At 40.7% G+C, this 12776-nt stretch overlaps 2 protein-coding genes across 4 annotated transcripts; both read left to right on the top strand.

Moving 5' to 3' along the window:
• LOC8060602 lies at nt 752-5173 on the top strand. Of its 3 annotated transcripts, none has more exons than XM_002445760.2 (8): nt 752-1169; nt 2441-2538; nt 2771-2838; nt 3698-3770; nt 3931-4037; nt 4116-4217; nt 4536-4635; nt 4774-5173. In XM_002445760.2, exons 2-8 carry the CDS (start codon nt 2455-2457, stop codon nt 4948-4950), a joined length of 711 nt encoding a protein of 236 aa, XP_002445805.1. In that variant the 5' UTR covers nt 752-1169; nt 2441-2454; the 3' UTR covers nt 4951-5173. The 3 variants fall into 3 exon arrangements, with proteins under 3 accessions (XP_002445805.1, XP_021320552.1, XP_021320553.1); XM_021464877.1 differs by having other exon boundaries at nt 818-1169; nt 2408-2538; XM_021464878.1 differs by lacking the exon at nt 752-1169 and adding an exon at nt 1914-1932.
• Nucleotides 6154-12365, top strand: LOC8060942 (exosome complex component RRP43). The gene is made up of 7 exons (XM_002445759.2): nt 6154-6805; nt 6899-6968; nt 7057-7162; nt 8247-8313; nt 9894-9969; nt 11224-11513; nt 11998-12365. The coding sequence occupies exons 1-7, from the start codon at nt 6587-6589 to the stop codon at nt 12088-12090; spliced, it is 921 nt and encodes a 306-aa protein (XP_002445804.1). The 5' UTR covers nt 6154-6586; the 3' UTR covers nt 12091-12365.

Here is a 12776-nt window from a genome sequence, read left to right as displayed (position 1 = left end):
AGCAGATCCAAAAGCTTGGCTAAAATTTGTAGCAAAATTCTATTGTTTAGCAATTTTGTAAAATGGAAAACTTTTTAAAAAAGAAGAAGTCCACAACAGATTTGCTATTTTATAAAATTAGATAGCCAGTGTCAGTAGTTGTCTATATATAACCATCGAAAATCAAGAGATAGCCAATTTTTCTACTTTACAAAATCAGATAGCACATATGTTAAAGCCTATTTTTTACTATACAATTCTAAAATAACCTCCCAACAAGACCAACAAAGTCTGGCTGATTCACCGCCAGAACCCCCGCCACGTCGCCCCAATTTTTTTTTGGCCATCGGATCCTCCAGATGGTTCTGATTTGCTGGGTCGGATTTTACCAGAATCTGGTTCTCCTACTTCACCTTACCTTCTTTGGCTTCTTCTTAGACCTTGTTTAGTTCCGAAAAATTTTAGAAAATCGACACTGTAGCACTTTCGTTTGTATTTGATAAATATTATTCAATTATAGACTAACTAGGGCCAAAAGATTCGTCTCGTCAATTTCGACCAAACTGTGCAATTAGTTTTTATTTTCATCTATATTTAATACTTCATGCATGCGTCTAAAGATTCGATGTGACGCGGAATGTAAAAAATTTTGCAAAATTTTCTGGGAACTAAACAAGGCCTTAGCTTCTTTCTTGCTTCTCCAAAGAAAATCCGACCAAATTGGGGCGAACCTGATTTTATCAAATTGATCAACAACTGAACCAATAGAACGAACGCATCAGAACACACCTGCGCGCGCACATCGGTAGGAGCCGGGTGAAGCTCTTTTCACCGTGACCCCCTGCGAGGCCGAGGCCGCGACTCCCCGTACCCCCCCGCCCGACGCGCGACTCCGCTCCCTGCGAGCCGCGACGCAGGAGCACCAGCAGGCACCGTTCTCCCCTGCCGGCGGCCGCCGACCCCTCCCAAGGCGAGCCCACCTCGGCGGGCGGCCTTGCCCCCACTCTCCCTCTCACTACTAGCCTCCATCTCCCAACCCTACCCTGAAGAAGAAGGAGAAGAAGGGCGCCCCAAGATCTGCATCCCCCAACCCTAGCTCTAGAGGAGTGCTTCCTCAACGACGGCCGGCGCCCCAAGCTCTGCTCCGGCGAAGTGAAGGCCCCTCCAGCAAGCTCCCCCAACTGTGCAAGGTATTCCATCCCCATCTCTATGCTGTGATTTGTGAAATGCAGTGATTTGGTACACATGCTCTGTACTAGTGTAATTATGGGGATGAATTGGTACAAATGCTTTGTGATTTGGTGATTTGGTACACATGGTTTCTTACTCATGTTAGTGATTTGTGCATGTTCTGAATTTTTTATGAGTTGGGGGATGGAGCTCAGAGTACCATTTTAGCCAAACACCCCTAATAGACAGCTCCAACTCCACTCAGAGCCAGCTCCATTTGGATTTCTGGAGTGGAGCTACTCTGTCTGGAGTTGGAGCCATGCCAAACAGGCCCGTAATTTCCGGCTCCGGTTGTGCGTCGAACCTTCAGTCATCGGGTTTTCCGTGGCTCCTCCTCTGGAGCAGTTTTCTCTGAGGCGTTTGGTTGGAGAAGCACAAAAAACGGCTCCTGGGGCTGTCCAGGGAGCTGTACCAAACGGCCCCTTCGTACTGGTTCGTCCTGGGCTCCTGGCGTACTCTCTCTCTCTCTCTCTCTGACCTCGGTTCTCCCGTGGCCCTCTCGCGCGCTCTGTCGGTCTCTGGCGACCGACAGCGCCAGTCGGGAATCGGCGTCGGCGCGTCGCCCCATCCTGGCCGGCAGTCCCTAGGCGGCTAGGCCCCAGCTCTCCACCTCCGCACCCCCAGTCTCTGCACCACCTGCCCCAGCCACGCCGGCGCATCCCCAGTCCCCGCGCCCCCAGCCCCCATGTCGTCTGCTCTCCGGACAGGCCGGCGGCAAGCCTGGTGAGAACCGAGAACCCTCTTTCCCTCCATTCTCTTCGTCCTTGCAAAATCTCTAACCCTACCTTTCTCTGATCTAATTTGATATTTTGATCTAGCTTCTTCTAGATGCAGATAGTAGAATTGTTGAAATTGGTTGACTACTTATGCTTATTTAATTTAAGAAAGACTTGTTATGCTATTTAGCATTTTTATATGAATCGTGGGTCTTAATTCTTATGCTACTTTACCGAACTGCTAAATAGTTTTGACCGATTTGGGTATGAATTGGTCCAGCATACCCCATGCAAAAATCCTAGATCTGACACTGCCTTTACTGGGTCCGCTCCTGCCCGAACCAGTTAAGTTGTTTGGCTATTCGTATCCGGACCTGATCTAATTACTATGTATACATGTGTTTTTCCAACTAACTTAGATTTTTATTCCCAAACATTATTGGTTATATACATTTGTACCCCGATGTACTAACTTTACTTAGTCTGCCTGTGAACCTGCAATGCTCCTTGTCAAGCTCGCTACGTCAACATGAGGCTCAACAAGGTGGAAGTGAACCTTATAAGGCTGCTGGAGGCTGCTCCCCGCCAGCAAAATCAGGCTAAACTTGTCTATGTATGTAAGAGTAGCTAATATGAATTTCTTAGATACTTTGATTTCCACCTGCGTAATTGATTTGAAGGAAACGAAGAAGTAGCTGTAGCCTCATTCAGTTTCTTTTTATTAGCGATAAAGGACAATCTCAGGTTGTTTTGTTCAGTATCAGCACATGGTGTCTGAATCTTCTGTCACTTTGAATTTGAGTTAACTGTATTACTAATTACTTACAGCCTCTGTTCCAGTGCAGTATGTAACCACAGCCCGGGAGCTGTTGGAGCAGCTAGGAGCTGAGACTACACCAGAAGGGATATCAAGGTGCATTCTCAGCAATAGCATAGCATCGATGTTTTTCTGTTATTTTCTTTTTCTGGAATGCTGATATACAGATATAGTGATGTGGTGGTTATTTGTGCGCCATCTAATGTTTCTCAAGGTTCCATTGTTTTAATGAAGAAGGAAAATAATCTAACTTCTGACAGCAGCAAACAAAAACAGGAAACTGTGATACATAAATCTCAACACTGATCTTGCCCATGCAGCAGTATAACTCTCTACCTTTTGCATTTTGCATCAATGTAAATTCCTGAAACCTGTACAGGGAGTGCTGGCTGGTAATTAAGAATACATTCTGATAAGCCTTTGCATTTTGCTGCTATTTCGATTTGGCTGACACTGACAGTGTGTTTCAATATTTTGTTAAGTCTTTATGACTTCACATTCTGAGGAGTGACAAAAAGACAAGGGATTGAGGGCCTTGTTATCTTATCAGAATTGCCTTTTCTTTATACATAAGTGCTCCATTAACCTGGCTTCCAGAAAAATCATTCTTGCGCCATGGGTCGCCACTTGATAAATGCCTGGTTTCTCTTTCAGGTTTAATAAAATTCTGTTCCTGAAGTCAGTGTACTCTTTCTGTACTGCATCTCAAACAAGTATATAAAAGATCCATACTTCTAAGTTACTGTAATATTTTCTTGTGGCCTTCATTTTGATGATCACGGTTTCTGGGCTATTGCTTGGCCTTGTTTTATGAACAATCCTATGCCTGGTTCAGTGGTCTTAGTAATTGGTGTAGCAAAGCAAGCATTTACCTCAGTTAAACTTTCCAACTGCTGCTTACATTTTTTTGTGTGATCAGAAGAACATGTTTCTGATGAATTTGTCCCCTTTTCAGCATTTCAAAAGCTAAGCTTTCTGAGTATTCAGAAAAGATTGAAGCACTAGCTTCCAGGCTTGCTGCTTCAGTGGTATGTTTCTATTGTATCGATTCATTTGTTTGAATTGTTTTCATAGAATTTAAAGCAATCACACCATATGATGTTAATTTTTTATCTGAACCTTTATCTCTTATACCTTTTAGATTGGATACATTTCTTATTAGTCATTATTATATTCTTGTTGTTGCAGCCTGAAAATGAAAAGCCAATTATTGAAAGCAGAGATGAAATCTCTTATGAAGAAGCAAAGCCAGAAAGTCCAATATCTTTATCATCAGGACTGCGAAGGAGATCGACGTAAGTTAAATTTGGCCATTTTGCCTGTTTTCCTTTCTTATGGTTACAACTACGGAACCAACAGATGAAATTAAATAGAGCCCATGCCGAAGTTGGACCAAGCCATCAGGAAGGAAAAGGAGATATTGGAGCACCTATAAAATTGGATGCAGAAGCTCAGGCTCACATTGAGAAGCATAGGTATGCTATTTTTGTCTTAATCTGTGAGGAGATATCTCAGGCTTCAGCTCAATGCCCACGTTATTCTTATCCACAGTTTCTTCATTGCACACGAGCAACCTATTTACTGTGTCCATTTGTTGTCTGGTGTCATTACTCACTAAAATTGTTGTGTTGGAAGCTATAACTTGTAAATTGCTGTGTTGGAAGCTATAATTTGTGCGCGCCTATTAGCTTCATTCTTGTTCTATTTATTTGAAGATATGTGCATCAAAATTGTCTGAGTCATCATTCATCAAATGAAGATTGTGCTCTTACTGTTACTTTCTTACCACACAGGAAGCTCCAAGAAGATTTGACTGATGAAATGGTCGAGTTAGCACGGCAACTGAAGGAAAGTAGCCTAGCGATGAACCAATCCGTGCAGGAGACAGAGAAGGTTTTTCTTTTCATCTAATCCTCAGATTTCTACTGTATTGACACAATGGTTTATGTGGATAAAGTTGTATTGATATTGCAATGATGAACTCCTTCAGTTGCGTGCTTGTTGAGAATGTTACCTTACCTGCTGATGCAGATCCTTGATTCTACCGAGAGGGCTGTCGAGCAGAGCTTGGCAAGCACGGGCCACGCAACCTCGCGAGCTGCAGAGGTCTACTCACTGGCTTCCAAGACTACGTGCTTCCAGTGGCTTCTAATGTTTGTGATGACCTGCATGTTTGTAATGGTGGTTCTGCTCATAAGGATCACCTGAAGGACGAGGCTGTAGCAGGCACTCAAACTTCTATTCACCCTTGACTTTGTTTCATGGTAACTCTTTGTGGTCATGGTGTTTTCTCGACCAAGTGTCCCCAGCCAAACAAGCCTGTATGTGAAACTGGAAGACAGCTGCCTGTACAGAGGCTTGATGAAGTACTATTTTATTGGTCAGTCAGACCCGAGTGACTCCCTGAACTAATAATATGAAAATTGCTATATTTCAGGTGCTTGAATTTTTAAAATTTTGAGGCAACAATCTCACACAATTAACTACAGTATATTAAAAGGTAACTCACATAACCCAATTTACATTTGTTTTATTATAGCCAAACAATAAGAAAATATTATGTTGCCTGAACGACAAAAAAAAAACACATGAGATGTACTCCCTTGATTTTAAATTATAAGTTATTTTAAGAATCTTTGGAGAGTCAAAATATCTTATATTGATCAAATTTATATAATAAAATAATAATAATTATGATGTCAACTAAGTATTATTATATTTTTCTTTAATTATATTTTCATAGTATGTCCATTTTATGTTACAAATATTAGTATTTCTCTCTATAATTTTGGTTAAATTTGAAAAATACTTTGATTTTCTAATATTTTTGGAATGACTTATAATTTAGAGTGCAGGGAATAGAAGTGTAATAATATTAGGGAAATGAGCTGTGTCTTACTATTTTCGGTTTAGTTTTACATTAGCAACTGTGACCCGAAGCCGTTTTGGGGGGAATTTGGATAAGCTCGCCACTTTCCATGACCCAATTTTTCTCATGAATTTTGGATGTTCCTAGGAAAATAAGGCATGTTAATTCATGTCATACATGAAATAGCCTTGCAAAATTGGTAAAGTAAAAAAAAAAGAGAAGCGATCTGGGCATATTAGTTCTTACAAAACGAGTGTTTTTATGGCACATCACCTTCGAGAGGAACTGACCATCAAAGTAGCTACAGTATGTTAGTCTGCGTGGCTACATGCAGCGTGTCGCACATACGTAGTCCTAATGACACCGTAAGATAGAGTATGATTTAGAAAATATCAAAACTATTTTTTGAGGTAAAATAAATTTTCTAAAATTAAACTAGATTTAGGATTTTATTTCATTATTTTCCCTGTGAAAATATTTGAATAAAATTTTGAAATATTTTCTATGATTTTTACATATATTTTAAATTTCTTTAGTCCGATTTACCTCCTCAACTTTTAGCTTAGTCTGATTTACTCTGACTCGACACCACGTCAGCAAAACCACCACTAAAATCACTCAACATGTAAAAACAAACAGTTTTAACAATTGAGAAAGCTTAAAAGAGGGAGGCAAATTGAACTTTTTTCTTAAAATTTTGGGTCAAGCTCGGGCCAGGCTTTTGATCCGTGGGCTGGCCCCGTTAACCCGAAATGAACAGCTCTCGCAACAAATCTGGTGACCTTCCAGCAAAGAAGAAGAAGAAGAAGGCCCAATAGGCCACTCGTCCGTCAGTTGGGGCGCCAAAACATTGACCTAATTTTGTATCCGGCTCCGGCCTCGTCTCGACTCCGTGGGGGCGCAGCGTGCAAGGCGTACCGCGTAGACCGCACTCTCCCACAAGCTTGGCAGCCAGCGGCCACCGCCAGACGTAAGATGGCGGCGGAGGCCAAACCGGCTGCGGCCAGCGGGGTTGCCGGCGAGATGGAGGTGGAAGCGTACCGCCGCCTATTCCCGGTGGCCTTCCTGGAGCGCCACCTCGGCGAGTCCGTCCGCATCGATGCCCGCCGCCTCAGAGAGGCCCGCCCCACCACCATCGCCCTCGGCGCCGTCTCCTCCGCGCATGGTTCTGCTCTCGTCCGCCTTGGCGACACCGTAATACGCCCCACTTTCCTCACCTTCTCTCTCCTATGTTTCCCGTCTTGCTTGTCTCGCGCTCTTCAACTGTTCGACGGATTGTCTTTGCAGGCCATGCTCGCGTCGGTCAAGCTCGAGGTGATGTCGCCCCCGGCTGAGCACCCAGACGAAGGATCCGTCGGTTCGTTTTCCCCCCTTTCCCTGCTGCTGCCTATCGCCTTTGGTTTTTATTCTTTTTGTTGATGTTGACGTATTTGTGTTTTGCGTAGCTGTTGAGTTCCACATGCCACCCATCTGCTCCCCGCTGGTTAGGCCAGGCCGATCCGCTGAGGTTGCACCAGTCATCTCCAAGGCCCTTGAGGACGTTTTGATGAGGTTTTTTGTTTTTCCGTTAACTTCAGCTCTATAATTAAATGGATAGATAAATGAATGCAGAATCGAATCCTTTAGAAGAGGACAGAGTTCATCGGGGTCAAATTTAATCGATCTCTTCCAAAAATCGTGATTGTTCACTATTACTCTGGACTAGATGACTAGTTGTAGTTAGTGTGGAGAGGAGAGGACAGAAACTAATTACGTGGAAGGCACTATGAAGGCACTATGAATGGCCTTAATTACAGATTATGTAGTGATACACAGCGGAACATTGCTACTTCAGATCTATTCTCCATGGATCACAAACAGCGCCTGAATGGCCTTAATTGTCTGATTATTTGATAGCATGGTGGAAATACTGCAATGATTTTGTCTTCAATAACACTGCTCCAAGTGTGTCATTGGTATTTCAGACAGTTGAGGAGAGAGCCATTTGGTGTTCAGCCATGGTTCGGGGCCTCCAGGACCTCATATACTTTCAGTTTTTCTGGTTTAGTGGTCGCTTGGTAGTCATGTTCTTGGTACTTTTTGTGGCGTGTTTTCTGTTGTATAGTAGTGGGGGCATGGATTTTTGTTTGTGTATGTGTGGATTTTACATATGGTATACTTATTCTTCTTAATGAAATGCCACAGCTCCCTGCGTCGTTTTTTTACCATTCCTGCAAATCAAAGTAATAGCAGGGTTACTTGAAATTTGCCTTCCGTTTACGCTTAATTTTCTCTTTTGAGTATGAAGTGACACATGCTCCACTCTTTGTACTAGTAGACATAACTACGAATATAAAAATTAACATTCATAGTTCAAGTGGAGGCTGAAGTTAAGAATGTCCAGTGGAAAAGTATAGTGGGTGCAGAAGGCACTGGTTTGCTTTTTTCAGGCGTGCATGCAAATCCTGTACATTCTGTTTGTCGGCTTTTGTCTGTTGGATTTTTCTCACTAGGTCGGCGAACTGAGGGTCCTTCCGGTGCCAGTGCTGGGGCATGATTTCAATACTTTGGCCATTTCTTTTTCTGTATCACTCCCACAACCTAATGAATGACACATAGTGACACTGAGGTAACATTGTTCTGTCCTCTTATGCAGTTCTGGAATGCTAAATTTGAAGGACCTCTGTTTGATCACTGGGAAGGCTTCTTGGCTAGCGTACCTGGTAATATATCTTGGTTCACTCATTGATAGCTTCAGTGTGTGGACAAAAGGAACAGTACCTTTGACAAGAAATCACTGTTAGTTACTACAAGGACTCCACTTTTTACTTCTACTGACAAAACATAAGTTAAATAATATGAAGAAGGGAACCAAGGCTCCAAGCACCCAGGGGTTTTCATTGAGTCAAAACTCAAAACTAGTGTACCTTGAAAGATGAGGTGACTTTGAATAGCATGATTTGTAGTTGAGAATGACACCCTTACAACACCGTACACTGTCAATGCTAGGATCCCAATATGCTTTTTGATGTTTTGAAAATTTACGTAACACAGTGAAACTCATGCTTGTGACTTTCCTCAAGCCACTCTTGTTTAGTTAGCTTAGTTGTGATTGATTTGTGACTATTTTCTTTATGTAGAAGTTAGTCCACCTTCATTTGATAAGTCTTTCCTCCACTCTTAGCATTTCATGATTATCTTCGTAAACCTTCTTTTTGAACTTTTATTAGTTAAGTGCTGATGCTGTAATTTATGATTTATGAATAGCCCCCCCCTCCCCCCCCGAAATTTAAAATGATCCAAGCATTGGTTTTCAGAAGCACGTTTGAAACCTATGCTCGTTAAGTTGTACGCCTTTATGCCTTAGGGATTGAACAGGAACTAGACAAAGTGACAAACTGTGTAACTTCTTATGATAACCAGGCAATGTTAAGCCTGAAATAACTGAATAAACCCCCAGCCCCATCAATATAAGTTGAGTTTAACAATTTCCTTCTTAAGCCCTTGTCCTCTTTCTGTAGGTTCACATGATAATACCAAATAGGACATTTTCTCAGCAGTACATTTGCATATGTGATATGGGTACAGTTTTACACAGTTGCATTCGAATCATGCAACGTTGAATCTGTGATGCCTCAAAATTTTACCACCTGGAAAATACCATCCTAATAAGTCAAATAAGAGAGATGCCAATCCAAAGTAGGTTCTTTAGTCTAGCACTCCAGAACTTTACAATTTGTTGCCATCTTTATTTTTCTCAAATCGTCAGGAGAACAGCCCATCATTTAAAAAAAAGGGAAAAGGAAGATAAATCTGACCAACATGGTCAAAGAGAATGTAGTGTGGTTGTCCCAAAACCCTGAACGCTTCCTGCAACCGCAAAAGACCCAGAAATTAACAAAGGGGCACCTAAGTGCTGCCAGCTTTAGTAAGGGGAGCAAAGTCTCAGGTTTACTTAAAGCTTTGTACCTTGCTATTACTTTAGAATTTCAAGTGGTCTTTCTAATTGGCAGCAGCAGAGGGCAAAAAGGGGAAAGGATGCACATTAGTGGAGTGGAAAACAGTCAATGATGTTCAAGAGTGGCGAGTGATTAAATAACCCTGTTTTGGCATGTCCTTTCCATTTTGAGAAAATGGCTATTATAGGACTCAAATCGTTGTGGCTTCTCTCAAAGTCTCAATTCTAATATTCTGAAAATAGGTGTATTTTTTCTTTATAAACAAGTTGAGATGTTGTGGATCCTGAATAAGTTTTCACAAGAGCTTTGTATTTTGATCTTTTCTGGATTTTGAACTTTTGCAGGATATCTATTGCTTGAATGCTGACGGGTCTCTGTTTGACGCTGCACTTATTTCAGCAGTAGCTGCCTTCACACATTGTACGTTCATTTATTTTCACTGTACATATGGACATATGGTCATGATATCCTCCCACTATCTCATTTTGTGCAATATGGAAATATCACTATCATACAATTCTGCTGTTATTTCCATCATGAAGTATGCAGTCACATTATTACTATGTTTTTCTTGTGTGAGACTTTTTAATGGAACCAACCAAAACGAACAAACCTCTAAAGCTGATTCAGCCTACAGGAATATCAAACACAGAAATTATTGAGAAAAGAGTTACCCATAAAATCTGAGACGAAAATGATGCATATCGTTCTTTGGTTCTAACATATTTGCTGTGTTAGTTTTCAATGCAGAAAAGCTGCTATTCTGAGATAGTTGCTTCCTATTATGTTTCTAGTCATTTGTCAAGTTTATGCTTGAAAGTTTTGAATATAGGATATTTAATTATTTATTTTGAAGCTCTTGATAACTGTTGTTGAATGCAAATTGCTCATTTAGGAGGAAATATGTCTGTGTTTTTGTGTTCTAGCTAGTGCTTGGTGTTTGACGATATTGGACTAATTTCGAATATGACGATATCTTGCTTTTTTAAGAATGTCTGGGTTCTTTATCTGCTACATGATAAATTGATCATTATATCTTTTTGTTGTCATGTTGAAATCGAATATTGCTTAGCCCACTTGTGCATGAAAACTACAAGGCCTAACACCCTGACTGTCATTGAAAGTGCGAAAATATATGGTTTAAGTTTTATTTGCTTGAGGGCCTGGATTTTCATGTGAATTGACGAGTTCTCACGCATAACCTGATCTGGTTTCCTGGAGTATGAATGTATGATCATCAAGAACATTACGTTTTATTTTAGAGAGTACTCTCTTTTCCCTGGCTAGCTAAGCCTCTCCTAGTGGCTGAAGCTGGTCTTGACTCTTGATCTCTGAATTGAATTGATGCCTAGCTGCCACCATCTCTGCTTCAGCACTTCCTTTTGGTACCACCATGCACTTGGCTCGTTCTTTTAGGACTAAGCACTAAAACACTTTTGTGTTATGCTTTTGGTCAAAACATCCACCACTTGAGCAATCTGTGTTTTGTTATTTTTGAAGTATTTAGGTTGGTAGTCAAATTATCAGTTCTGCTACGCTCACCTCTATTGCTCCTCAAATAAGTTCAGTTGATACATGTCCATTTTTGTATTCCTTTTCAGTGGCTCAGTGGTCCTATCTTGTAGTACCTTGCTTATCTCTCTAATCACTACAAACTTTATGTAATTTTTGCAGTGGAGATTCCTTTAGTTTCTGTTGGTGATGATGGTAGGTTATTTACTGTTGGAGGCAATGATGGAAAAAACAAATTTGAATTGGTCAACAGAGAAAAGAGGAAGCTGACACTTTGCGATATTCCATTGTCCCTTACATGCGCGCTTCATAAAGATAGTATACTAGCGGACCCAACTTCTGAAGAAGAATCGATAATAGAGACCTATGTGACTGTTGTTGTAGATTCTTCAGATCGCCTAGTGTCATTACAGAAAGTTGGAGGAGCAGTGACATCCATGGCGACTATTAAGGTTAGTTAATCTGAGCTTAGTAGAATGTTTCATTATGGAAATATTTCATTTATACTGTTCTGTCTTTAGTCAATGCAGCACTTTTGATTATTGCTGCAGTGTGTCATAGCAGAGAATAGGCTTCTTACTCCCGTTCGGAATTGTAAGTTTAGGGTTTACTATGTATTGGGACATAGTTTATATCTAGGGACATAGCAAATGCTACATACCTATAAAAACCAAAACGACTTACACTTTGGAACGGATGGAGTATGTATTTGATAGTAAGATATTATCCATTGTATACAAACTCTCGTCAATGGACTGCGAAGACTACAAATTTTCAAAGTCTAAGTATTAACATTTGATTTTGTTTCATGAGAAATTTACTCCTTTTTTTATATTATATTTGATATTTGAATCGCCACGTGAATATATTTCTCCAAATCTAATGCATATTTAAACTAATAGTTGAGGCTAATTGTATGCCATATTTGTCATGCAGGAGTGCATTAGCTTGGCGAAAGAAAGAAGACAGAGCCTAAGAGAAATTCTGATAGACTCTGTCAAAGCCATGGAAGTCGACCAAACTGAATAATTCTGCAAATAGATTCAGTTAATCTAACCGCATTATTTCTTGATGGCTTCTCTCTGTCTCGGCTGCACTGGTTGTAACGGCAGTTTTGTTGACTTAGTCCAAGTATGTAGCTATTTGTACTCTACAGTCTTCACAGAATTCTTCACTTAAGCAGCCTGACAATTTTGTTTGATGAGCATGTCTGCAATGCACCTTTTCTCGCAAGTTGCCATCTTGTAATGCCCTAATTCACATTTTGCAATATTTTATTTTTTTTCAAGATTAATTAGAACTAATACATACTCTCTGTCTTAGAATAAACGCACGTCTAGAACTTAGGGAGCAGAATAGTGTATATATATTTTTTTTTTTGAAGAAACAGCACACTCTTTATTGATTGATCAGTTGCTCATATGAAATACAGACGCCCTCGTGGAGCTAGACTTGGCTGCCTGTTACAAAAGAGATCATGCTCCTAGCTAGTAATTTGTAAGCATCAACATTTGAACTACTCTCATGAGCAAAATCAACGTAAAAGAAACCATGAGCTCTAGTCTTAACTTCCTTCACAACTTGGCTATATGGACCCATTTCTCCTTTGAGGATGCCTTATGACATTAGTGCTATACTGCTATGTGAAACTAACCGGAAAGCGTTAGAATGTTAGATTGACTCAGCGTTAGATTCAACATTAATGCAGATCGATC

This window comes from Sorghum bicolor, chromosome 7 (genome assembly GCF_000003195.3).
Source record: "Sorghum bicolor cultivar BTx623 chromosome 7, Sorghum_bicolor_NCBIv3, whole genome shotgun sequence".
In the NCBI taxonomy this organism is placed as follows: Eukaryota; Viridiplantae; Streptophyta; class Magnoliopsida; order Poales; family Poaceae; genus Sorghum; species Sorghum bicolor.
Note: the sequence above shows the minus strand (reverse complement) of the source record. Positions and strands in the feature narration are given on the sequence as shown.

Coding starts and splice junctions, on each gene's coding strand:
- LOC8060602 (XM_002445760.2), top strand. CDS start 2,455: ATGAGGCTCAACAAGGTGGAAGTGAACCTTATAAGGCTGCTGGAGGCT. Junction 4,038..4,115: donor GGACTGCGAAGGAGATCGAC/GTAAGTTAAATT, acceptor GAAATTAAATAG/AGCCCATGCCGAAGTTGGAC. Junction 4,636..4,773: donor CCGTGCAGGAGACAGAGAAG/GTTTTTCTTTTC, acceptor CTGCTGATGCAG/ATCCTTGATTCTACCGAGAG.
- LOC8060942 (XM_002445759.2), top strand. CDS start 6,587: ATGGCGGCGGAGGCCAAACCGGCTGCGGCCAGCGGGGTTGCCGGCGAG. Junction 8,314..9,893: donor CTTCTTGGCTAGCGTACCTG/GTAATATATCTT, acceptor GAACTTTTGCAG/GATATCTATTGCTTGAATGC. Junction 9,970..11,223: donor AGTAGCTGCCTTCACACATT/GTACGTTCATTT, acceptor TAATTTTTGCAG/TGGAGATTCCTTTAGTTTCT.